The sequence below is a fragment of the Rhinoraja longicauda genome, chromosome 9 (assembly GCF_053455715.1).
Source record: "Rhinoraja longicauda isolate Sanriku21f chromosome 9, sRhiLon1.1, whole genome shotgun sequence".
Taxonomy (NCBI): domain Eukaryota; kingdom Metazoa; phylum Chordata; class Chondrichthyes; order Rajiformes; family Arhynchobatidae; genus Rhinoraja; species Rhinoraja longicauda.
The window spans coordinates 12,049,916-12,077,613 of NC_135961.1; the positions used below are offsets into that span (position 1 = coordinate 12,049,916).

Consider the following 27,698-nt stretch of genomic DNA (forward strand, 5'->3'; position numbering starts at 1 on the left):
GTTGGAGAAGGTGCAGGTGAACCTCTGCCTCACCTGGAAAGACTGTTTGGATCCTTGGATGGAGTCGAGGGGGGAGGTAAAGGGACAGGTGTTGCATCTCCTGCGGTTGCAGCGGAAAGTGCCTGGGGAGGGGGTGGTTTGGGTGGGAAGGGACGAGTGGACCAGGGAGTTACGAAGGGAACGGTCTCTGCAGAAAGCAGAAAGGGGAAGGATGGGAAGATGTGGTCAGTAGTGGGGTCCCGTTGGAGGTGACGGAAATGTCGGAGGATAATCTGTTGCATTCGCTGGCTGATGGGGTGGAAGGTGAGAACAAGGGGGACTTTATCCTTGTTACGAATGGGGAGAGGGGGAATAAGAGCGGAGCTGCGGGATATAGAGGAGGCCTTAGTGAGAGCCTCATCTATAATGGAAGAGGGGAAGCCTTTACCAATGGGTCGTTGACTTTAGCCCAAGGAATGGCTTTGCCTTTTCTATCACAGCCTACCTTGGCATTAAGCAGAGTACTGTTGGAACGTAATACAAACACCTCTTCAGGAAGTCACTGCTCGGTATACAATCCTATACAATCCAGTTTTCATAAACTTAGCATTAAAAAAACAGTTTTCCAAATCTTAACTCAGTAAAACCTGAGAATACTGTCAGGAATTAATGCACATTTCTGAAAAATGTGTTCATTATTTTTGATGTTGTATTGATTTTTATTCGAAACAGGTTATTTCAGAATGCAGCAGTTAACATGTTAATCTGGCTCTTATCCATTTTAAAACAAAAATAGCCTGCCATTGCTAATACAGCACTGAACAAATCACCTTGAAAACAAAACAAATATTATCAAAGCGCTGAACACATCATATATTTTGTCTTAAAACAATCTATTTTGTACAACATCAGTCCCTAGTTATGCCAGGTCACCAGCAGAAACAAATACCTTGTACCTTGAAGGAACTGCAGATGCTGGTTTACACCAAAGATAGACACAAAATGCTGGAGTAACTCAGTGGGACAGGCAAACTCTCTGGAGAAAAGGAATGGGTGACAGTTCGGGTGGAGAACATTCTTCAGACTGAGCCTAACTTCTTCAGACTGAGACCCTTCTCAGACTCAGTCTGAAGAAAGGTCCCGACCCGAAACGTCATCCATTCCTTCTATCCAAAGATGCTGCCTGTCCCGCTGAGTTACTCCAGCATTTTGTGTCTATCGTCGAAATAAATACCTTCTTCTTGATATGGGTGCCATCAAGTGGTCACTTGGGTACATTACAAGAGAACCGAGTAATCGAATCACACTGGTGGAACATAGGTGACATTACTTTGCACTCATCACTGCAGACTTTATACATCTTTAACATATTCATCTAATTGACAGATTGTTTGTTTGTTTTCTAACTGTCTTTTTGCAATGGGCATCTGCACATCTGCATGGCAGTATCTGGAGGATTTGTGACCAAAATTTCAAATTCAAATGCTATTTCATGGGATGAAGATTGATGATCTTAATTTAAAAGAGAATGCGGAACACATTTCCCTTTGAGCGCTTGAGTAATAGGTTCCAGTTATATTGCAGTTTATTTCACTGAAGTTTAGAAATGAAATTGAAAGTCAAAAACCTGCCGATGCTGGGAAAAATCTGCAGATGCCGGAAATCTGAAACGAAAGGAGGAAATGCTGGGAACGCTAAGAAGGTCGTGCAAAATCTGTGGAGGAATAGAGTTGATGTCTACAGCCGATGACCTTGCCGCAGAACTGCGAAACGTTAGAAATCAAAAATGTTTGAAGTTGTAGTGAAGAGAGGTTTGGAGGGAACAAAGGTAGGGGTGGAGAGCAAGACCAACAGAATGACACAAACCATGGGGATCTTCCCTGGATAACCCTCTATTGCAATTCTTCTCATTCCTAAACATCTCCTCTCACCTTCCACCTTCCACCCAGAGCAAGGATAGAGCTCCCCTGGCCGTCTCTGTCCAGCCCACCAGCCTCCACATTCAACACAATATCGCTCAAAGTTTAAACCACCTCCCCACACTGGTGCACTCGTCCAGCCCCACTGGCCACCACTTCCATGCACAGAGCAGCTTCTCATATAAACGCAAGAGATGCAACCCCTGCCCTTTCACCTCGTTTCCCCTCTCCCTTTCCTACCACTTCAGAACTCAAACACTCCTTCCTGGTAAAACAGTTACTTTTAACAATATGAATGAATGAATGAATGAATGAATGAATAAGTTTATTGGCCAAGTATGTGCATATACAAGGAATGTGCCTTGGTGCTCCGCTCACAAATGACAACTCAAGCATACAGTTAACAATTAAGAATAAAGCATAAACACATCAAAACAATAAGGATACACCATTACGGTCTAAAGATGTGGGTGAAAATAAACCAGAGCAAAAAAGAGAATACAGACTTTGGTTACTGAGTAGAACTATCACTCGTGGAAAAAAAAGCTGTTTTTATGTCTGGCTGTGGCTGCTTTGACAGTCCGGAGTCGCCTTCCAGAGGGAAGTGCTTCAAAGAGTTTGTGGCCAGGGTGAGAGGGGTCAGAGATTATCTTGCCCGCTCGCTTTCTGGCCCTTGCAGTGTACAGTTCGTCAATGGGGGGAAGGTTGCAACCAACAACCTTCTCAGCTGTGCGAACGATCCGTTGCAGCCTCCGGATGTCGTGCTTGGTGGCTGAGCCAAACCAGACCATGATGGAGAAGGTGAGGACGGACTCAATGATAGCAGTATAGAATTGGACCATACATGTCATCCATGTAGGCCCTGGTTGGTGGTAGACGGTCTCCAGACTTCAGCCGCTGGCCACCCACTACCCACTTGGAGGCCCTTATGATGACTTCCATAGCCATTGTAAAAATCAATGGGGAGATGGTACACCCTGCCATTATGCCAATCTCCATGCAGTGCCATGTGGTGGTAAAGTCTGGCATGGTGAAACAGAGCTGCAGATCTTGAAAATAAGCCTTGACAAGGCTTGCGATAGTCTCTGGTATCCTGAAGAAGTCAAAGGATGCCCAGAGGAAACTGTGAGGGACAGTTCTGAATGCATTGGCAAGGTCAAGGAAAACGACATGCAGATCACTCTTCTCTTTTCTTGCAGTCTGGATTTGGTGCCAAATCATGCTGGTATGTTCGAGACATCCAGAAACCTGGGGTGCCTGCTTTTTAGACTTTTGTATCCTCAAGGTTGTTTCTCTCCAGATAGCTGTCATCCTCTGAGCTATGATGCTGAAGAAGACCTTACCCTCTACATTGAGGAGACTGATAGGGCGGAATTGGCTGATATCTGTGGATTACTTCTCTTTTGGAATCAGGACTCCACCTGCCCAGCGCCATGCTTTGGGTATGATTCTCTTCTCCCAAGCCACTCTCATTAGCCTCCACAGACAGCGAAGAACACCAGGAGCACCCTTGGAGAGTCGATACGGAACCCCATTTGGCCCTGAGGCTGAAGATGCTCTTACCCGCTTTACTGTCTGTTCCACCTCCCTCCACTTTGGAGGACTAATGTCCATCTGGTGCTCTGGTTGTTCAATTGGTGGAATGTCAGATGGGATAGCTGTCTATTCCAGTCTGAAGAAGGGTCTTGACCCGAAACGTCACCCATTCCCTATCTCCAGTGATGCTGCCTGCCCCGCTGAGTTACTCCAGCATTTTGTGTCTACCTTCAATTTAAACCAGCATCTGCAGTTCTTTCTATATATATATATATATATATATATATATATATTCTTCAGACTGCAAGAAAAGAGAAGAGTGATCTGCATGTCATTTTCCTTGACCTTGCCAATGCATTCAGAACTGTCCCTCACAGTTTATATATATATATATGTAAGAACGAACTGCAGATGCTGGTTTAAATCGAAGGTAGACACAAAATGCTGGAGTGAGTATATATGCATATGTGAGTATGTGCACATATATACGCACTATACTTTTTTCTCTTATTTATTATATTGTTTACAGTGTACTATGTTTACATATTCTGTTGTGCTGTACCAAGTAGGGATTTCATTGTTCTATCTTAGACATATGGCAACAAAACACTCTTGACTCCTATTATTTCAGAGTTTCAAATCCAGGCCAGCTAGGTATGTAAATCTCCTCTCATTTATTACGGGAAGGGTTTGGCTGATCTGAAGTAACCCCTATGGAAATAAATGAAGTTCCTTTCTTTTTCCATGTCTCCCAGACGTTGCCCATTTTAACTTTGTCTTAGTAATTCTAACACAATGTTGAACACATCACGGATTTATTTACTTCTCACTAGTGGTGTTGCTGATATCAATTATTTGATATCAAATAATTGATAGACACAAAAAGCTGGAGTAACTCAGCAGGACAGGCAGCACCTCTGGAGAGAAGGAATAGATGATGTTTCAGGTCGAGATCCTTCTTCGGACTGAGAGTCAGGGGAGAGGGAGACGAGAGGTATAAATGGTGACGTGGAAAGATATAGAACAAATGAATGAAAGAAATGCAAAAAAGTAACGATGACAAAGGAAACGGGCCATTGTTAGCTGTGGCCGAGGTGAGAATGAGTACAGACAATGAGACTCAACAAGATGACTTTAAAGCTGGTACGACTTGGGTGGGGGAGGGATAGAGAGAGTGAGGTCAATGTGCTTACCATGCATATGGGGAAGGGAAAAATGAGACTCTGATGTGTAATGAGTGTACTGGGGAAGTTTCTCTTTCCCTGCACCCCCACCCTGGTGAGCACACTTCCCCAGCACCTCGGTCATTATGCTCCGCTCCCCTCTTTACTCTCACCCTCCATCCCCCCAGTGCCATATTTCCCTTTCCCTTCCACCCATATCCCTTCCTCTGGCTCTGCAAGTCATAAGGTCATAAGGAATAGTAGAATTAGGCCATTCGGCCCATCACGTCTACTCCGCCATTCAATCATGGCTGATCTATTTCTCTCTCCTAATCCCATTCTCCTGCCTTCTCCCCGTAACCTCTGACACCTCTACTAATCAAGAATCTATCTATCTCTGCCTTAAAAATATCCAGATAAAAATATTTCAATGCTCTTCCAAATATCTGACATTTGTCTCTTTTCAGCTCTAGCTATGCCTGCCCATACCTCTCCAGATACTTCCTATTCATATTTCTCTCCAGGTCTTTTGAAAGTTGTAATTGTATCCTTTTCTATAAGCTTCCTTTGGCAGCTCATTCTAGTTGCAGACTACCCTCCGAGTGAAAAAGTCTCTCTTTAAATCTCCCCTCTTTCACCTTAAATCTACACTCTTCAGTTTTAGAAATGTATGCATTTCTTAATAATTTGATCTTGGTGTCTGCCCAAGTTGTAGTGAAAATGTAGACACAAGGAACTGCAGGTGCTGATTTACAAAAAAAGACCACAAAGCACTGGAGTAACTCAGCAGGTAAGGTAGCATTTCCGAGAACCTGAATTGGTGATGTTTCTATCAAAAACGCTCCTCACCTGTGTACACCTATTACCTGCCAGGCTTTGTCCTCCCTTCTTGATTTCTTCCCTTCCTCCACCTCAATCAGACCGAAGAAGGGTTCACGACCCAAAATGTTCTCCAGGGATGCTGCCTGGCCTGTTAAGTTACTCCAGCACTTGGTGTATATTTTTTTAAACTTGTAGTGAATTATTTTCCGTAAATGAAAGGTCTTGCACCCTGAACTATATGGACCACTTCAGATGCAGTTCAATCAAATACAATTATGGCTTGTCGTAAATAATTTGATCACATTCAGGAATTCTAATTATTAATGCTAATAATCAATGTTTTTAAGTTAGGGATAAGTGGTGACCAGAAAAACTCACTGTTCAAATCAACTAGCAAGGGTTGAATCAAGTGATGCTCTAATTCTTTTTTTTTTTTTTTTTTTGAAAAGCATATGTACAGGTGGAAATAAAAGACAAATTTGTTACAAAGTTCTTACATAGCTTCAATTAAAAAAAATTTAAAGAGAGAAAATAAAAATAAAGAGGAATGAAAAAAAAAAAAAAAAAAAAAGTTATAACTATAAAAATGAAAGGGGGTAGATCCGGGAAACAATAACCACAGTTGTACATCCAACCTTAAACTCAAGTTTCAACTTTTAATTTTAAATTTTTATTTTAGTCCTGTGTCAAGCCCATTTACTTTTCTAAAAATTCAATAAATGGAGACCATATTTTAAAAAATAAATCAGGTTTGTCAATTAAGGCAAATCTTATTTTTTCCAAATGCAGGGTCACTGTCATTTCCGTAGTCCACATTTTAGTTCTGGGGGTTATTGTTTTTTTCCAAAATTTAAGTATTAATTTTTTCGCAGTTATTAAACTGTAATCAAGAAAATGTACCTGACTTGTTGTAAAGTTTGTAATATGTTCTGATAATCCTAATATTATTAATTTTGGATCCACATCCAATTGCTTGTCAATAACTTTAGAAACTATTTAAAAAATATCCAACCAGAAATTTTGCATTTTTATGCAAGTTACGAAAGTATGAGTTAAATTAGCTTCTTGAAATTGACATTTATCACAAATAGGAGAGATACTAGGAAAAATCCTATTTAATTTTGTCTTCGAATAATGTAGTCTATGTATTATTTTAAATTGTATTAAGGAATGTCTAGTATTTAATGGACATTGGTGTATATGTTATAAACTTTCATCCCATATATCTTGCATTATGAGTTGATTCAATTCGTCCTCCCACGCTCGTCTATATGATTCTGATGACGGAATGTCAGTATCTAGGAGAGTATTATAAATAAAGGATATTAATTTATTTGAATTATAATGTCGATTCAGGCATACATCAAGAGTTTCTGGACCTCTAAATTTATATTCTTGCATGTGTAATTTTACATAATCTCTAAGTTGTAAATATCTAAAATAATTATTAACATGTAATCCGTACTTCTGCTGTAAATCCTGAAAAGAAAGAAAGGTTCCCTTATGATAAAGATCTCCCACCATTTTAATTCCATAACTTTTCCATTGAGCAAATCCTCTATCTAAGAGAGACGGTTTAAAAGAAGGGTTATTCGCAATAGGGAGGAAAGAAGATAATTTACTCCGTTTTAAAGTAAGTTTTAATTGTTTCCAGGTACGGATAACACTATGTATAATCGGATTACCTCCATATGTTTTTTTATTTAAATTTATTGGAGCCATCTTTAACCAATCCGGTTGTTGATCAGTGTCACCCAACCAGCAGATTATATTTTTAATATTAACCGCCCAATAATAAAATAAGAAGTTAGGTAAGGCAATTCTTCCATTAGTTTTAGACTTACATAGATGTCTTTTATTTATTCTATGAGTCTTGTAGTCCCAAATAAAATTAGTAATAATTGAATCGATTTAAAAAAAAAACTTTTTTGGAAGATAGATCGGAATTGCTTGAAATAAGTAATATCTGGAAGAAAGATCATCTTTATAGCATTACTATGACCAACTAATGATATTGGGAGTGTTTTCCAAAATTGGATATTTCTGTGTAATTTAGTAAGTAAAGGAGGAAAATTTAATTTAAATAAAGAAGTATATTTCCTAGTCACGTAAATTCCAAGATATTTAAACTTTTCATAGGCAATTTTAAAAGGAAATTGTTGAAGTATGGCCGGATTTTGCTCCATTATTGGCATAATTTCACTTTTGTACCAGTTAATTCTATAACCTGAAAATGAACCAAATTGAGTTATGAAATTTAATAAATTCGGAATGCTAATTTCAAGATTTGTAATGTATATTAATACATCATCCGCATATAAAGAAATTTTATTGGTTGTATGTTTAGTGTTATAACCGTGAATGTCTGGATTTGTTCTAATACTCTCAGCAAGTGGTTCTATAACGAAGGCAAATAGAAGCGGAGATAGTGGGCATCCTTGTCTACAACCCCTAAATAAATGAAATTTGGATGACAGCATTTGATTAGTTAATATTCTAGCTGTTTGAGGATGTATATAAAGGTTTCACCCATGAACAAAAATTTTCACCTAATTGAAATTTTTCCATCACTGATGCTCTAATTCAATGCGACTCCAGGCTTCCACTGGCCCTCACTATTTCACTGGCCCTCACGGCGGCACGGTAGCGCAGCAGTAGAGTTGCTGCCTTACAGCGAGTGCAGCGCCGGAGACTCAGGTTCGATCCTGACTACGGGTGCTGTCTGTACGGAGTTTGTACGTTCTCCCCGTGACCTGCGTGGATTTTCTCCGAGATCTTCGGTTTCCTCCCAACTCCAAAGACGTACAGGTATGTAGGTTAATTGGCTGGGCAAATGTAAAAATTGTCCCTAGTGGGTGTAGATAGTGTTAGTGTGCGGGGATCGCTGGGCGGCGCGGACCCGGTGGGCCGAAAGGCCTGTTTCTGCGCTGTATCTCTAAATCTAAATCTAAATAAAAAAATCAAGGAAAAGCAGGCATTTGGTGGGAAAGAAGACTGGTCTTTTCGGACAAGCAGTTTTATTAATAGACAATAGACAATAGGTGCAGGAGTAGGCCATTCAGCCCTTCGAGCCAGCACCACCATTCAATGTGATCATGGCTGATCATACTCAATCAGTACCCAGTTCCTGCTTTCTCCCCATACCCCCTGACTCCGCTATCCTTAAGAGCTCTATCTAGCTCTCTTGAATGTATTCAGATAATTGGTCTCCACTGCCCTCTGAGGCAGAGAATTCCACAGATTCACAACTCTCTGACTGAAAAAGTTTTTCCTCATCTCTGTTCTAAATGGCCTACCCCTTATTCTCAAACTGTGGCCCCTGGTTCTGGACTCCCCCAACATTGGGAACATGTTTCCTGCCTCTAATGTGTCCAACCCCTTAATAATCTTATACGTTTCGATATGATTTTTCTCTCCCAGATTCAAAGTGACAATATTATACAATTTAAGGAGAAATTACAGTACAAATAGTTAAATTCAACTATACATTTACTCCTTTCAAATACGTAAAACAACATTTCCACGTATTTAGACCGTTAATATTTTTATACGACACTGGCACGTTGAAAAATATTGTTCAATACAAGTCTCAATGAGTGCCTCGAATCAGTGCGAAACTTCTCAAGGTTCCCGCAGTTGTTAGCTTGTCTTCATCCTTTCTGCACCATCTCACCATGTGTACAAAATCATGAAAGGAATAGATCGGGTAGATGCACAGAATCTCTTGCCCAAAGTAGGGGTATCGAGGTCCAGAGGACATAGGTTCAAGGTGAAGGAGAAAAGATTTAAACAGGAATCCGAGGGGTAACTTTTTCACACAAATGGTGGTGGGTGCATGGAACAAGCTGCCAATGGAGGTAGTTGAGGCTGGGACTATCCCATCGTTTAAGAGACAGCTAGACAGGTACATGGATAGGACAGGTTTGGAGGGATATGGACCAAGTGCAGGCAAGTGGGACGTGTGTATCTGGGACATTGTTGGCCAGTGTGGGCAGGTTCGGCCAAAGGGCCTGTTTCCACACAGTATCACTCTATGACTCACTGTTGTCTTATTCCTCCGATCCTAACTCGGAAAAGAACCTCGGAAAATTGCTCCGAGTCGGTTCCAAGTGTTCTCTTTTTGGCAAAATATGTTGAGCTTTGTTGAATGAAAAGTACTCCCAGGCCTGCCCTCAAATTCACAGAGGCATTGCAAAAGTTAGAAAATTATGAGCATTTGCTCAACAATACACAGACTCCTTCAGGTCAACATCCGCTCGGCTGCAGTAGGCTGTGATCCTTTACATATTGCTTCATTTTCTTCAGTTTTGCTTTCCGAACTTTACGTCCCAGTTTATAAATGGTGATGAAATATTTGCAGCCTTAATGGGGAGACAAAAAAAAACAGCAGTAAAGCTTAGAAACATTGGGCCGCGTTTAGCCAGTGCTCTTGCAATGTCCGTGTGTACTTGCTTAGGAATTCAGTGCATTCTCAGTTAAATGCGAGTGTACTGCAGTTGCTGACAAGTTCCAGCTGCCAGAATGTTTTACTGTTAGACATCGCACTGAGTTCAATGGCATAGCATGAGCTGGCTGAGTGAGATTCCCCACACTTTAGGTAGAGAGGTCTGATCTAATACTTTAGACTTTATAGTGACACAGCGCGAAAACAGGATCTTCGGCCCACCGAGTACGCAGCGACCGCCAATCACCCCATACGCTTGCACTATCCTACAGACGAGGGACAATTACAAATGTTACCAAAGCCAATTAACCTATAAACCTGTACGTCTTTGGAATGTGGGAGGAAACTGGAGTACCCAGGGGCCACAGTTTAAGAATAAGGGGTAGGCCATTTAGAACGGAGATGAGGAAGAACTTTTTCAGTCAGAGAGTGGTGAAGGTGTGGAATTCTCTGCCTCAGAAGGCAGTGGAGGCCAGTTCGTTGGATGCTTTCAAGAGAGAGCTGGATAGAGCTCTTAAGGATAGCGGAGTGAGGGGGTATGGGGAGAAGGCAGGAACGGGGTACTGATTGAGAGTGATCAGCCATGATCGCATTGAATGGCGGTGCTGGCTCGAAGGGCTGAATGGCCTACTCCTGCACCTATCGTCTATTGTCTATTGTCTACCCGGCAAAAACGCACATGGTTACAGGGAGAATGTACAAACTCCGCACAGAGGGCAATTGTATGTTGTTACTTACCTGCCGTTTGAACCCAAGGACATGTAATTGATGTCAGAGTAGGACATCTACCAATTTAGGTTGACTGTGAAATTTTTAACTGCACAGCTAAGGGCAAAGCCTATTCTGTCTTTCGGGCATGGCTTCACACACAAAGCACCCATAGTCAGGATCAATCCCGGGTCTCTAACTTTGTAAGGCTATAACACTACTGCTGGGCCACCCTACCAGACATATCAGAGGACACTAGGAAGATAAACAAGATATTGCAGAGGTCCTGACTGAGATATATGAATTATCATTAGACTCGGGTGAGGTACCGCATAATTGGAGGTGGCTAATAATGTGCCTCTATTTACGAAAGGCTGCAAGGAAAAGCCTGAGAAATATAGACCAGCAATCACCCATACACTAGTTCCATCCAATAAACGAGGGAAAATTTATAGAAGCCAAATAACCTACAAACCTGCATGTTTTGGGAATATGGAAAGTAACCAGAGCATCCGGAAGAATCCCACGTTGTCACAGGGAGAACATACAAACTCCGTACAGACAAACACCCGTAGTCAGGATCAAACCTGGGTATCTGCACTAAGGCCTTGTAAGGCCGCTCCAATCATGGAAATCGAAAAAAAATGCAGATATTGCAAATCACAGAAAATAATACAACATGCTAGAAATGCTCTGTGTGTCAGGCAGCATTGGTGGGAAGAGAGAAAGTTGGAGTTTCAGGTCAAAGATAAACGTTCATGGTTAAGATGATTACACAAGGAGAATAACTTACAAATCCATTAATCTCAAAAAGGAAATTTGAGGAGGAATATTTTATTATTCCAGGCAGATTAATGCTTTAATGTTTCAGATAATTACGTAAAAAGAATGACTTTTGAATATAGTAACCCTTGTTATAACGGTCCATGGGGGGAATGGAGTCATTATTGCCAATTGTCCTCGATATCCGTGTAAGGGATTATCATTGTACAAGTAAGAGAAACAAGCAACTGTAGTTGTTGGGTAACACACAAAAGGCCCCAAGTTCTAGAGTAACACAGCAGGTCAGGTAGAATCTCTGGACAACATGGATGGGTGGTCAATAGACAATAGACAATAGGTGCAGGAGGAGGCCATTCGGCCCTTCGAGCCAGCACCACCATTCAATGTGATCATGGCTGATCATTCTCAATCAGTACCCCGTTCCTGCCTTCTCCCCATACCCCCTGACTCCGCTATCCTTAAGAGCTCTATCTAGCTCTCTCTTGAATGCATTCAGAGAATTGGCCTCCACTGCCTTCTGAGGCAGAGAATTCCATAGATTCACAACTCTCCGACTGAAAAAGTTTTTCCTCATCTCAGTTCTAAATGGTATTTTGAGTCAAGATCCTTCTTCAGACTCGGTCTGGAACTGGACCTGGAATCCAGGCGTGTTGAGGCGAGGACCGGCGGTGTCATGGGGGCGGCCGGAGTACAGATAAGAGACGGCACTTTGAAGCGTCCGAGGACGCTGTGTGGACGGGCGGTGGTGGTGAATGTCAGTAGGTCCAGCCAGGAAGCAGCTGGGGAGGCGGTGCGGGCCAGAGGCTAGTCTGGCGGTAAAGGCCAGTAGGTCTGTCACTATAACCAAACTCCGTTATAAACAGTTCCATAAAAGCAAGGGTTTTACTGTACTTCTGAAATATCAGGGGATTCAAAATCTTCCCAAAAGCTTCACTGTTGGCGGCTTTTCCACGTGTCAGTGTTTACCTAGACCATTTCATTGGCAGAGCTTGTGGGAATGTGCTTTCTGGACCGCCTGAGGCTGAGGTGGAGACCAGATAGAAGTTTATAAAACTACGAAGCATGGATAGGGTAGACAGTCGGTATCCTTTTCCCACGTGGAAGAGTCAAGAACTGGAGGGTAGAGGAGGAAAATTTAAAATAAATGAGCGGGGCAAGTTTTTTTAAATTACACAGAGTGGTAGGTGCCTGCATCACAGTATCAGGGATGGAGGTGGATACAGATGTGATAATGCCATAAGTTGATGGAAACATTAAGCAGTATAATGGCATTCATAGAAACAATTTATCTTTCCATGCATGTTGTCCAAGTATTTGTTTGTCTTCTACCTCAGTTACTGGGCAAAATTCCTATTTTGCCCATGCCACTTGCAAAATAAAATGAGTATATGTACCAACACCAACTCTTACGCACCAGAAAGAATATTGTAGCCATGTGCTTGGTGATATTTGTCACTTGCCCAAACCAAAGGGAGGTGGAGGAAAAGTGGGTAAAACTGGCATCAGATCCAAGACAACAATGATTTCAGTGGGAATACGGGGCAGAATGAGATTGTGCTACTAATTTAATCATTCATTCATTTTCCTGTTCAAGATGTTTTTAAAATGATATTACCACATCCAAATCTTGTAATAAATATTAATAGTTTAAAAACCTCTCGGCCTGCCGGTGATGTTAAGGTACCTAAACTCACACAGCGTTTTCAGCTGGTGACGTTGGAGGCAGAGTTTCAGGGGCTGTCGACATTCAAAGAGCATTTGAGGGAGTGGGGCTTTCTCAATGCACAGCCAAGAACACGCTGCCGGTCAGTGCCCGACCCCGGTGTGCTTTAGGCCAGAAATATAGGTCCTCTGGAATCAGACTTGACCAGCACTGGCAACAGAGGGGTGGAGGAGGCTGAACTGGGCAAAATTTGGCCTACTTGTTTATTTCTCCTCATCTGCCATTAACCCAATAAATCAGACTAAAAACATACTTGAAAGTGAAAATAAAGTGATTTTTTATTAATAAAGCTAGAGGAGGATTTATTACAAAAGAAAATAGGTGCAAGGGTCCAGTCCACATCCTATGAGTTGCCAGGTTTATGTTACATTAAACCTTTTGCTACTTTCACTGGAGTACAGTAATCAACTTTAAAAGTTATAAAATTTAAACTAGTCTTTAGCTTTCGCTTCATGTTAGGCTGAATAGCTCTCATTCCAGGAGCAGAATTCGGAACGAATCAGGTGGGAAGAAAATCCTAGAGAATTAGTACAATTCTCTTTCACATTCGTAACACTTTTAAACGTCAAATTAAACTAAACTAAACTAAATCTAGATTGTTAATGCTGAGAAATTAAAAAAATATATACCTTCTGGGAAATCCAACCATATTGTTGTACATAGTTCAAAGTTTCCAATTGTTTGAAGCAGCCCTTTAAAAACCCACTTGGCTCAGTGAGGCTTTGACTTAAAGACAGAGACTTTGAGGCAGAGCTAGGTAGATTCTTGATTAGTATAGGTGTCAGGAATTATGAGAAGGCAGGAGGAGAATGTGGTTAGGAGGGAGAGATAGATCACCCATGATTGAATGGCGGAGTAGTCTTGAAGGGCCGAATGGCCCATTCTGCTCTTATCACTTATAACCTCATGACTTACCTTTGCCCATGAGGAGTCCTGCAATCATTGCTTTCCTGTAAGCGTAGTTTTCATTTTCGTCAAAATCCTTAAATGCACGAAACTTGCTGAAATGAAAGGCAGGCCACCAATCTTGTCGCGGCTCCCACTGCTCCTTGATCCAGTCTGAGTGACCCCTAAAAAGGAAAGGGAAAAGAATATAGCCATCTTAGAATGTGGTCAACTATTAGAACTCAACTTCAGAACATTTCAGAGATTTTATCCAATAATAGTGAATTGAATAAAGTGAGTTGATGGCAACCTCCAGGGCAAACAACATTTGGTTTACATTTTCCTTCAGTAAGCAAACTATTAACGGCAGGTAGATTAAAAACCAGGTACATTGTTATTCTGAAGATTGTTGACTTGTAGCTACAGCGAAGCATGAAGCACACAGGTCTCTAGCCATGAAACACACTTGTCTCAGGTGTTGGTTTGGCTCAGCAGTAGTTTTGTTGCTGACAAAGTCAGAAAGACACTTTCCCGCCTCAACCTGGATCTGAGCAGTAGTGAATGAAAACCAGGCATAACTCACGAAAAACTATTTTTTCTGTCAGTAAGAAGCACAGCACAAACAAGATTAACTACAATTTATGCAAATTAATGTACAATGTCGACAAAATGGAGAGGGTACAGAGGAGATTTACTAGAATGTTGCCTGGGTTTCAGCACTTAAGCTAGAGAGAGAGGTTGAACAGGTTGGGTCTTTATTCTTTGGAGCGTAGAAGGTTGAGGGGGGACTTGATAGAGGTTTTTAAAATTTTGAGAGGGACGGACAGAGTTGACGTGGGTAGGCTTTTCCCTTTGAGAGTGGGGAAGATTCCAACAAGGGGACATAGCTTCAGAATTGAGGGACAAAAGTTTAAGGGTAACATGAGGGGTAACTTCTTTACTCAGAGGGTGGTGGCTGTATGGAATGGGCTTCCGGTGGAAGTGGTGGAGGTAGGCTCGATTTTATTATTTAAGAGTAAATTGGATAGGTATATGGATAGGAGGGGATTGGAGGGTTATGGTCTGAGTGCAGGTCGATGAGACTAGGTCAGGGAGAGTGGTCGGCGTGGACTGGTAGGGCCGAACGGGCCTGTTTCCGTGCTGTAGTTGTTATATGGTTATATGGTTATATCGCAAAGCCTTTCATATTGCTACATTAACAGGAAAGATTCATTTTATTTTCAGTGGGTGGCAGATTCCGCTTCTGTACTAAAAGTGCACTTGGCTGAAATTGCAGCAGAACTAGTCATTTCAAATGTGCAATTTCATTACCCTCAACTAATAAAATGGCCACAATCATGCTCTTACTTATCCGGTCACATTGAAAACAAATAATTTATTTCCCAGAAGCAATAGGTCCTTCAGATTGAATGGTGGTGTAATTCATTTGAAAGTTCCTAATGACATTATTTCTTTCCCGTTATCATCAAAAATTGCTAAAACCGAAGGACTACAGCAGCAAATTTTACCACAAGGATTTCAATATAAGATTATAAAAATACCTTTATCTCCAAAATTATTTCCCTGTATCCAATTCTATGCTCATGCACAAGGTGACTTTAACACTCCATTTCACCCATTTTAAGTATCACAGACTGAGCACAACATCCAAGATGAAACAGAAACCTATTTGATATTCAGGTATGCAAGTTTAAAAAAAAAATATAGATCGCAGTGAGAACTTGGAATGGGCGATATTGTTACTGTATCAGAAGCTAAGAAATAATAGGATCAGAGGCCAAGGAAGATATTAATTTTTTATAGAAACTTCTTCATATAATTGCCCAGAAGACAAAACTTGCTCAGCAGGATTTGGATCAAAGCCTTCATGAACCATCTTCAGCATTGCAGCATTTTTTAGTATCCTTTAGTATCTTCGAAACAAGGCTCTATGTAGCAACTGGAAAGTTTCAGTTTTCCACTGAAAGCATAAAATAGTCTTTCAACTGCCTGCCCCGCCAGCCCCTCACAGCTTGTAAGGGGAATAACTAAAAGATGTGAACTCTCATTTGGTAATATAATTTATAATTGTGATGAGCGTATGATCTAACATATGGTGAGCGTTTGACGGCACTAGGCCTGTAATCGCTGGGGTTTAGAAGAATGAGTGGGGATCTCATTGAAACGTACAGAATAGCGAAAGGCTTGGATGGAGTGGATGTGGAGAGGATATTTCCACTAGTGGGAGAGTCTGAGACCAGAGGTCATTGCCTCAGAATTAAAGGACGTTCCTTTAGGAAGGAGATGAGGAGGAATATCTTTAGTCAGAAGGTGGTGAGTCTGTGGAATTCTTCGCCACAGAAGGCAGGGGAAGCCATCAGTGGATATTTTTAAGGCAGAGATAGATTCTTGATTAGTACGGGTGTCAGAGGCAAAGGAGAGAAGGCAGGAGAATGGGGTTAGGAGGGAGAGATAAATCAGTCATGATTGGATGGTGGAGTAGACTGGATGGGCCGAATGGCCTAATTCTGCTCCCATCACTAAAGACCTTATAATTCAGTAATAATGGGGTTAGAGACTGTCGTAAGATAATGGAAAGGGTGGTTACATACATACTCCTTTAAAAAACACTTGCCTGCAGCTTTAAAAAAGAAATTAAAATGAAGAGTACCAGAGAGAGCTCAGCATTGCTCTGAATATCCTGATGACATTTTAGCCAATACTCATACATCTAGGTTTCGTTAAGGTGCACCACCCCCCCTCCTCCATTCGATTTCTGCAGTAATTGACCGATCTGACAATGCAGTGATTGCATAATAGAACATTTACAACATAACAGAAAAATCCACAATGTTTTGCAAGGTTACATACTGGGCTATAGCTTTCTTCACTTGCTTCTGTAAATGTTTCCATACGCCACAGTCTCCTTTCCAAGTGGGGAAATCCAGCAGGCAGAAGAGAACACTCAGTGCTTCCTTATGGTGACGATTTCTTTCTGAAAAGGACCAATATTGCAAGAAATAGGCTTCGACTTTACCGATGTTAGATTCCCCTTACCCAATCACATGCAACATAAAACATCACTGCAGTCCGTAAAAGAACACACACACTCTCAGCCACAAGAGAGAATAAATGGCATCCACTTACTTGACTTCAGGAGCAGCGAATAAAATTCTAACATCAGTTCATGAGAAGGAACCAGATGATACAATATCTGGAAAGGCAACAGCAACATTTAGCAAACCAATCACAAGTTGGTAACAGGTCACAACAGAACACAACATGGGGCAAGCAAATTTCCTCTAATTTTCACTTCGACAATGTATTTTGAAGTTAACCAAAGCACACAAAAATTGAGTCTGAAGAAGGGTCTCGACCCGAAAGGTCACCCATTCCTTCTCTCCAGAGATGCTACCTGACCCGCTGAGTTACTCCAGCATTTTGTGTCTACCTTCCACACAAAAATTAATGTTATTATTAGAAACAGTTGCAGGTCATCTATAATGCATGTTTCCACAATGCAAGTTGGAATTAATGCGATCGATGAATTAGGGAACACCATTTGCATTACGCAGGCCTAGTTGGTTCTAATTCAATTTTGGTGGGGGGTGGGGAACTAGAGAACCAAGAACAAGTTACTTTGAAAACTGACAAGTAGAATAAAAGTTGTCTTAGAAAAAAATCGCCCAAGTTGGACAGGCCCTTTAGATAGACAATAGGTGCAGGAGGAGGCCATTCGGCCCATTGAGCCAGCACCGCCATTCAATGTGATCATGGCTGATCATTCTCAATCAGTACCCCGTTCCTGCCTTCTCCCCATGCCCCCTGACTCCACTATCCTTAAGAGCTCTATCTAGCTCTCCCTTGAATGCATTCAGAGAATTGGCCTCCACTGCCTTCTGAGGCAGAGAATTCTACAGATTCACAACTCTCTGATTGAAAAGGTTTTTCCTCATCTCAGTTCTAAATGGCCTACCCCTTATTCTTAAACTGTGGCCCCTTGTTCTGGACTCCCCCGACATTGGGAACATGTTTCCTGCCTCTAACGTGTCCAACCCCTTAATAATCTTATACGTTTCGATAAGATCTCCTCTCATCCTTCTAAATTCCAGTGTATACAAGCCTAGTCGCTCCAGTCTTTCAACATAAGACAGTCCCGCCATTCTGGGAATTAACCTAGTAAACCTACGTTGCACACCCTCAATATTGAGTGCTGGGTGTCTGGAACATGCTGCTGGGAGTGGTGGTGGAGTCAGATACCATAATGAAGTTTATGTGGCTTTTAGGTAGGCACGAGAATATACAAGGAATGGAGGGGTATGAATCATATGCAAGCAGAAGAGATTAGTTGAACTCGGCATCATTTTTGGCACGGACATGGTGGACCAAAGGACCTATTCCTGTACCACATTAATCTATGTTCCCGTGGTCAGGAGCTTCGACTGCAAGCAAGACAGGACGACCATTGCATGGAAGCAAGCTACAGTCAATGTTCAAAAGTTTACAGAAAAGCACAAGAGAGCAGAAGATCAGCAAAAACGCACTTGTAGACTCAACAAAGTAAAACTGCTTTTGTACCAAAGGAAAACTAGACATAGATGAAATGAATCAGGCCTTGCTGCTAATAATGGAATACAACATGAATCTTACCCTCAGTACTTTCATTAGCTTCTTAGGTGGGCTGCCGTGTCTTTTCAGGAATTCATACAAGTACACGTGAGCGTTTGGATTTGGAGGAAATCTGCTATCGTAAGCATAATCATTCAGCACCTTCAGAGCTTCCTCAAAACCATCATAGAAGTCAAGCAGCTGAAATAAAAAGTAACACGTTACTGAATGTTGAAAATGATTTAGTTTTGTTTAGAGATACAGCACTGAAACAGGCCCTTCTGCCCACCGTAATTAATATCGCAGATAGACACAGAATGCTGGCGTACCTCAGCGGGACAGGGCAGCATCTTGGAGAAAAGGAATAGGTGACGTTTCGGGTCAAAACCATTCTGAAGAACCCATCTCGACCCGAAAGATCACCCATCCCTTTTCTCCAGAGATGCTGCCTGACCCGGTGAGTTACTCCAGCATTCGGTGTCTATCTTCGGTTTAAACCAGCGTCTGCAGTTCCTTCCTACACATAAAAAAACATACAAGTCAAGTCAAGTTTATTTGTCACATACACGATGTGCAGTGAAATGAAAGTGGCAATGCCTGCGGATTGTGCACAAAAAAGAATTACAGTTACAGCATATAAATAAAGTTAATAAAGTTAATATTGAGAAGACAAAATTTAGTCCCTGGAGTTATAAAAGTTAACAGTCCTGACCCTGTGAGTTACTCCAGCAACAGGCCTGTGAGAAGAAACTCCGTCTCATCCTCTCCGTTTTCACAGCGTGACAGCGGAGGCGTTTGCCTGACCGTGGCAGCTGGAACAGTCCATTACTGGGGTGGCAGGGGTCCCTCATGATCTTGCTTGCTCTGGATCTGCACCTCCTGATGTATAGGTCCTGCAGGGGGACGAGTGTAGTTCCCATGGTGCCTTCTGCCGAACGCACTACTCTCTGCAGGGCCATCCTGTCCTGGGCCGAGCTGTTCCCAAACCAGACTGTAATGTTGCCGGACAGGATGCTCTCTACAGCCCCAGAGTAGAAGCAATGAAGGATCCTCAGAGACACTCTGAATTTCCTCAGCTGTCTAAGGTGGTAAAGGCGCTGCTTTGCCTTACCCACCAGTGCGGCAATGTGCGTTGCCCATGTCAGATCCTCTGTGATGTGGACTCCCAAGTATTTAAAATTGCTCACCCTTTCCACAGTAGACCCATTTATCTCCAGTGGCATGTACGTCCTTGGATGTTGAGCCCTTCTAAAGTCCACAATCAGCTCCTTAGTTTTAGTGACATTCAAGAGGAGGCTATTGTCCTGACACCAGATTGCCAGATCAGCCACCTCCTCCCGGTAGGCCTTCTCATCGTTGTCGGAGATCCGGCCCACCACCACAGTGTCATCAGCAAACTTGATGATGGAGTTTGAGCTGAACCTGGCCACACATTTACATTGGAAATCTAAAATAAAAACTTTCAGCAGATGTGACAGCCTCTTGAGAAAAAAGAGTTCATGTTTCAACGACAAGTCTTTTCATCAGAAAATCATCATGCATTGAAACTTTTCAGATTGCTTGTTTTAGTGTACCTCAGGAGCACCATCTAGTGGACACATACACACAAAACAAACGTTTAAAAATTCAGTGAGCATTTGAGGCAAAAGTTCTTGTCAATTTAACCAGGATTTCCTTTAGGATGATTTGATAAAAATGCACACATTTTCTGTCCGTTTCTGTATGTGTATTCAGTTTATTTAAGATAGAATTGTTATAACAATAACTTGCTGAAACAGCAGATTTCTCAAGCACTCGGTAAGTCCATTATTATGTGGTTGAACTCAAGACCATGCTGGATTTAATGCAGTTTTTGATAATCCAGGCCTGCCCAAATCGTCTCACTTGTTATGACGTTCCCTTCAAAATGTCGTCACTATTGTAACCTAGGGAAAGGCACTAGTAAATTTGCACTCAAAGCCTAAAGCACCCAGAGTTTACTGTCCTAATACAGAACAAGTTACTAATCACATCATCTCAATATGTAGGAGACAACTGCAGATGCTGGTTTACACCGAAGATAGACACAAAATGCTGGAGTAACTCAGTGGAATAGGCAGCATCTCTGGAGAGAAGGAATGGGTGCCGTTTCAGGTCGAGACTCTTCTTCAGACAAAATTTGTTGAAAGACTGGAGCGGCTAGGCTTGTATACATTGGAATTTAGAAGGATGAGAGGGGATCTTATCGAAACGTATAAGATTATTAAGGGGTTGGACACGTTAGAGGCAGGAAACATGTTCCCAATGTTGGGGGAGTCCAGAACCAGGGGCCACAGTTTAAGAATAAGGGGTAGACCATTTAGAACAGAGATGAGGAAAAACTTTTTCAGTCAGAGAGATGTGAATCTGTGGCATTCTCTGCCTCAGAAGACAGTGGAGGCCATTTCTCTGAATGCATTCAAGAGAGCTAGATAGAGCTCTTAAGGATAGCGGAGTCAGGGGGTAAGGGGAGAAGGCAGGAACGGGGTACTGATTGAGAATGATCAGCCATGATCACATTGAATGGCGGTGCTGGCTCGAAGGGCCGAATGGCCTCCTCCTGCACCTATTGTCTATTTCAAAGGTTCTATTTAACTCTGATAGAGAGTAACACCGAGAAAATATTATTTTTATACGCCTATTAATTAACAAGATGATCTTTTAAGCCGCAAACATGCTGGAACTTACATTGACGTAGCTGAGTATAAAGGGATCCCACACACCAGGAATTTGAACAGCATCTCGCAGGCCAATAGAGGCTTGTCGGAAATATTTGTGCATTTCTTGGGCCGTACTTGAATCGACTGCGTCATTAGCTAGGTTTAGAGCAGAAACAATTATTTCTTGGGGAACAAAACAGTAGGCATCTCAGATTTGTGCTGCAGTGTTAAACACAAATATTATTCCCCGATGACCAGATAAAATCCACGCCAAAATATCACAGGAGAGGCGCACTGTTAAGGTGGGAGGGAAAAATAGTTAACGATGATTATTTATGGAACTACAGCGGCAGCGGTGCGAAGTTGGGAAAAGAAAATATTAGCACAGATCTAAAAAGCACAGAGTTGTACAATGGTGACACAGCAGGAGAGCACGCCCAATGTGTTCGGAGGTAGAAGAAATCAGTTAGGACAAGTAAGAAGATATTGAATTGTCCTTGCCATGGTGGATAGCACCCCCACCATCTAAAGTATTTACATACAGCACTGTCTCAAGGGGTGTCATTTTTAATCTTTAACCTGTCGTTATCTCTGGCTACGGTCCCCAAGTGCCTGAAGTCAGCTACCATAGTGCCGGTGCCGAAAAAAGCAAAGATCACCAACCTGAACGACTACCGTCCGGTTGCCCCAACTCCTATAATCATAATAATAATAATAATAATATATTTATTTTATATAGCGCCTTATCACATGCTCAAAGCGCTTTACAAATACAATTAACATAGAAACAAACAGACAAACTATCCTGACGGAAAAGCGGCGAATACTCAACGCCAGCGTCCTCTCACGTCAGGGTCCGGCAGCGGACATCAAAAAGCACAAGACACACAGATACAATTTTTTACACAAAACAGCCATCACAGTGATTGCTCCAGGCATACCCTCACTGTGATGGAAGGCAAAGTCTTATCTCCTCCTCATTCTTCTCCCGTGGCGCCACGAGGCGATCGAGGCTCCCAACCCCTTGAAGCCCCCACCGGGCGATGGAAAGTCCCAGGGCCGAGCCGAGCAGGCCAATGAAAGTCCTGGGCCCCCACCGGGCGATGGAAAATGCCGCAGCCGAGCCGAGCAGGGCGATGAAGGGCCTGCGGGCGGGTTGATCGTACCTTGCGCTTCGGGGCGGTCGAAGCTGCTACGGCTGGAGCTCCCAAAAGCCGGTCGCCAGCCAGGGACCTGCGAGCTCCCGATGTTGCAGTCTGCAGGGCCCAACGGCCGAAGCCTCCGAGATGGTAAGTCCAGGCCCTGCGACCGGAGTCTTCGAGGTCGATCCCAGCTGGAGGCCGCCGACTCCACGATGCTAGGCCGTAGCGCGAACGGAGATACGACACGGTAAAGGTCGCATCTCCGTTGAGGAGGAGATTGAAAAAAAGGTTTCCCCCACCCCCCCCCCCTACATACACAGAATTAAAAATAAAACAAAACGTACATTTAACAACGACAATGACAAAAAAAACACCAAAAAAAACGGAGAGACTGCCGGTGAGCCGCAGCTGCAGAACACAGCCACGCCCCTTATCATGAAGTGCTTTGAAAGGCTGGTCCTCTCACACATCAAATCCAGCATCCCTGCCTCACTGGACTTGCAACAATTTGCATACAGGGCAAACAGATCCACAGAGGACGCCATCTCTCTGGCTCTTCACACTGTCCTGACTCACCTGGAGAGACAGGGCATGTACGTGAGGATGCTATTCATAGACTACAGCTCTGCCTTCAACACAGTCATCCCCACCAAGCTCATCACCAAACTCCACCAGCTAGGCCTCAGCTCGTCGTTATGCGACTGGATCCTGGACTTCCTGCTGGAGCGACCGCAGGCAGTGAGAATGGGCTCCACTATCACCCTGAGTACCGGCACACCACAGGGCTGTGTTCTGAGCCCCATGCTCTACTTCCTATTCACACACGACTGTGTTCCTGTATTCGACACCAACACCATTGTCAAGTTTGCAGACGACACAACAGTGATCGGGCTGATCACCAACGGTGATGAAATACTACAGAGCGGAGATGCAGAACCTGGCGGACTGGTGCTCTGATAACAACCTGTCCCTAAATACCACCAAGACCAAGGAGCTGATCATCAACTTCCATAGATCACACAACAGGGAAAACGCTCCGATCTTTATCAACGGCGACAGTGTGGAGAGAGTGTCCAGCTTCAAGTTTCTGGGCACTCACATTTCGGAGGACCTTACATGGTCCACTAACACCGCTGCGCTGGTCAAGAAGGCACAACAACGACTGTTCTACCTGAGAACACTGAAAAAGTCTGGTCTACCCCCAACAGCTGCTGACGACCTTCTACCGCTGCACCATAGAGAGCATCCTAACGCATGGCATCCCTGTGTGGTACCTCAGCTGCAGGGAGGCAGAGAGGAAAGCTCTTCAGCGGGTAGTCCACAGAGCTCAGAAGACTATCGGAACACAGCCTTGGAGGACATCTATAACACACGATGCCTCAGAAAAGCCACCAGCATTCACAAAGACTCCTCACACCCCTGCAATAGTCTGTTCGAAATTCTACCATCGGGCAGACGATACAAGGCCTTCTACGCCCGCACCTCCAGACTCAAGAACAGCTTCATCCCCAGGGCCATAGCTGCTATGAACCGGTCCTGCTGAGCCGGATGGTCACATCGCACAGTGAACTGGCACAGACCTACTTGAACTTTATACTGTTATAAACTGTTTCTAATTTGTTTCACTGGGTTGTATAAATTTATGCTAATTAATTTATTGCATCGTATGGGAGGCGCATTCCCAATCTCGTTGTACCCCTGTACAATGACAATAAAGATATATTGTATTGTATTGTATTATTATCGAGGATCCCCACCATCCTGGCTAAGCGCTCATCTCAAGACAAAATGCACAGAAGTCTGAATTCCTCCACACCTGGTTCAGGAACAGCTGCTATTCCATAGCTATCAATTTCTTGAACCAACCTGCACAACCCTAATTCTATCCCGGTAACATAACTCTACAGATCACCTTTTGCACGATTGTGGACTTGTTTTCCAATTGTATAGCTTTGCATCATCTGGGTTTTATTTGGACAGTTGTTTTCATTTCATTGTCTCATAGAATGGATGTAATTAATGTATAATCAGCCATGATCACAATGAATGGCAGTGCTGGCTCGAAGGGCCAAATGGCCTCCTCCTGCACCTATTTTTCTATTTCTATTCCAGCATACTTTAGGCCTGATTTATGATTTTCTGTGCTGTCTGAGTCAATGTACCTGCCACGCCGCTGCAAGCAACATTTTCATTGTAGCTGCACCTCACTGTACTTGTGAAAAAGATGAACTCTATTTAACCTGGTCTGTAACAGAGGATTGGTGCAGTACTCTGTCACGGCTAAAAACCTCCAAACATGGGGCCAGTTCAGTTCCAGTCAGCAACATAAACTATTGACCTGAAGAAACATATCAGAGGAAATGAAAGGACCTGTTTTGGGAAGGATGTTAAAAATGTAAAATTCTCAGACACTCTCACCACGCCTGGGTGTAACTAGATCAGCTTTTAAATAATCATTACAGTGTCCAGATTTTCCCTCAGTTTTGCTTTGCTTGCTCGCAGGTAAGCAAGAACTGCTGACTGCTGCATTCCAGCACCCAAGGAAACAGGACCACTCCTACCACTGCCTCCAGCTACTTAAAGGACCTGTCCCACTTAGGCGGTTTTTTAGGCGACTGCCGGCGACTGTCAAAGTCGTAGCAGATCGCCAAAATTTTCTTTTACCCTACGACAATGACGAGTCAGGTCGATACAAGTTACTTTTTTTGTGAAACCCGCACCTGGTTAAGAGATTACACCGTCTTCGGAAACATCGCAAAATTCCCACACTTATCAATGCTTCTCCGGCATCCTAATTTTCGCTGAAATCACTGACGAGTCTGTAATTACTTGAGAGTTTTGAAATATAACATCTTGCCCGGGTTACTTGAAAACCAAGCTTCATGGTAACAAGGCATAAGCTGGATTGACTTCCAGTTTACTAATAGCAGTATTAAGAAATTTAATTTTAAACGTGGTTAAATGGATTTTTGTGCGGAGTGTGGGCATTCTATGAAAATGTACGGGAGATGCATATCTGGGTTGGGAGCCTACTTTAAGAGTAATCGCTGATGGCCATAAACATCGCAAAATTCCCACGCTTACCTGACCGTCAAACTGTCGCCTCCAATCTACCTGTCAAATGTCCGGACGGTAAATAAATTGGTTAAACACAAGTATTTTATGGTATCTTCAAATGACTTTACTTAATTTAATATTACGTGCTTCTAAATGCATCTGCGACAACCTATCAAACCTGGGGACAGTATGCGACAGCGCCCGCAATAAGCAACGATACCTGGCGACAAGCCAGCTGTCGCCGAGAAATTTCTATCCGGTTGATTTCTCAGCGACGCGCCGAGATCCACTACGATTCTTTGAAGACTCCTCACGATCATGCCCGCGACACCCCGGCGAACTGTCGGCGACAGCCTAGTCGCCGGCAGTCGCCTTTAAATCGCCTAAGTGGGACAGGCCCTTACCACCAGGCAATTCCTACCACCAGCTGACTTCATCAGCATTTCCAGGCTTTCCAAACCAAGTCTCACTTCTCTCCCTCCCCAATCCCACCCGTCCTTGCCGTTACACGTCGATGAAAGGCTGGCGGCCTGTGTGCAGCCATCGACTCAGACACCACACAAAATCATAAATCGGGCCTAAATTATACATTAATTACATACAGTCTACGAGACAATGAAATGAAAACAACTGTCCAAAAAAAACAGGTTACCTACAGTACCCAAACACGGTTCGGCTTAGTTTAGAGATACAGCGTGGAAATGGGTCCTTAGACCCACCATGTCCACGCCGACCATCAATCACCCGCACACTAGTTCTATCCCACACACTAGGGACAAGTTACCGAAGCCAATTAACCTACCAATTAACCCACCCTCTGGAACTCACTACCCCAAACCGTCAGAGACTCCTCCTCACTCACCACATTCAAAACATCACTGAAGTCTCACCTGTTCAGCACTGCCTTCAACCACTGACCGTCACCTCACCTTCTGTCTCCTTTTTCTGTTCGTTTACTTATTTATCTATTTATTTTCTTCTCTATGTTCTAGTAATCCCTGTAAAGCGTCTTTGAGTGTTTGAAAAGCGCTATATAAATGTAATGCATTATTATTATTATTATTACAAACTTGCATATCTTTGGGATGTGGGAGGAAACGGGCGCGCCCGGAGAAAATCCACGCGGTCACAGAGAGAACATACAAACTCTGCACAGATAGCACCCGTAGTCAGGATCGAGCGCGGTGCTCTGGCGCAGCAAGGCAGCGACTCTACCGCTGCTCCCGCGCCCCCGCACGGACACAATGTTATTCAAGCCCTGCCGTTAAATACAGTAAGATCGTGTCACATTCTGCTCCACAACCTGGAAAACTTCAACTGCAATCAGTGGGCCGACATGGATTTGCTGCTAATGCAAACTCCAACTACAGGATCTCCTGTGGCCCTCATCCTGTGGCCGATACAGAACAAAGCACACTTATGGCCCCACAAATGTTACCTACCTCTTTCATGAAGAGCACGATTCTTTTTAGCCCATGTGTAATAATCGAGCAATGCCCGGTAGCCCTGGATAAGTTTAATCACGTCTTGCTGAGCTGCTGATTTTGCTCCATATCGCCAAGTTTCAGCTATTGACAGTTCCCTGTAGGCTTCATCCGTCTTGCCATTACACAGCAGGTGGATTGCATGCTCCAAACAGGCCTTAGGAACAGAATCAACAGTAGAAATTACATTGATTTTAGGCTCATCACCCAGCTGTGCACCAATTCGCTGGATGTTTTAGTGACTCAAAATGGCCACCAAGGTTGGTGTCATTAGGATCAACCCAAGTTCAGTCAATGCTCATGTTACTGATTACTGCCATTAGGTAAATAAACTCTCACCATGGGTTGAGTGCATGAGCTAGACAGACCATAGAATCGCAGACATCTCCCATGATGCCGGGACTGGCATATGATGAAAGTATGGATCGACTGGGCTTATATTCACTGGAATTTAGAAGGATGAGAGGGGATCTTTTAGAAACATATACAATTCTTAAGGGACTGGACACGCTAGACGCAAGAAAAATGTTCCCGATGTTGGGGGAATCGAGAACCAGGGATCACAGTTTAAGAATAAGGGGAAGGCCATTTAGGACTGAGATGAGGAAAAACTTTTTCACCCAGAGTTGTGAATCTGTGGAATTCTCTGCCACAGAAGACAGTGGAGGCCAATTCACTGGATGTATTCAAGAGAGAATTAGATTTAGCTCTTAGGGCTAAATCAAGGGATATGGGGAGAAAGCAGGAACAGGGTACTGATTTTGGATGATCAGCCATGATCATATTGA

General features: G+C 43.1%; 1 protein-coding gene across 3 annotated transcripts in view; it reads right to left on the reverse strand.

Annotated features, from left to right (window-relative positions):
* Positions 1 to 8,286: 8,286 nt before the first annotated feature.
* The window catches only part of taf1a (TATA box binding protein (TBP)-associated factor, RNA polymerase I, A), a 30,085-nt gene continuing 10,673 nt past the window's right edge, over positions 8,287 to 27,698 (reverse strand). For 2 of the 3 annotated variants that reach the window (XM_078404786.1, XM_078404785.1), the window contains exons 5-11: positions 26,869 to 27,067; positions 21,256 to 21,383; positions 18,592 to 18,750; positions 17,089 to 17,155; positions 16,813 to 16,936; positions 13,993 to 14,147; positions 8,287 to 9,780 (exon numbers count right to left, since the gene is read on the reverse strand). In XM_078404786.1, the coding sequence (XP_078260912.1) occupies positions 9,665 to 9,780; positions 13,993 to 14,147; positions 16,813 to 16,936; positions 17,089 to 17,155; positions 18,592 to 18,750; positions 21,256 to 21,383; positions 26,869 to 27,067 (948 nt within the window). In that variant the 3' untranslated portion in view covers positions 8,287 to 9,664. The remainder of the gene's footprint in view (positions 9,781 to 13,992; positions 14,148 to 16,812; positions 16,937 to 17,088; positions 17,156 to 18,591; positions 18,751 to 21,255; positions 21,384 to 26,868; positions 27,068 to 27,698) is intronic. The other variant, XM_078404784.1, reaches the window with a different exon arrangement.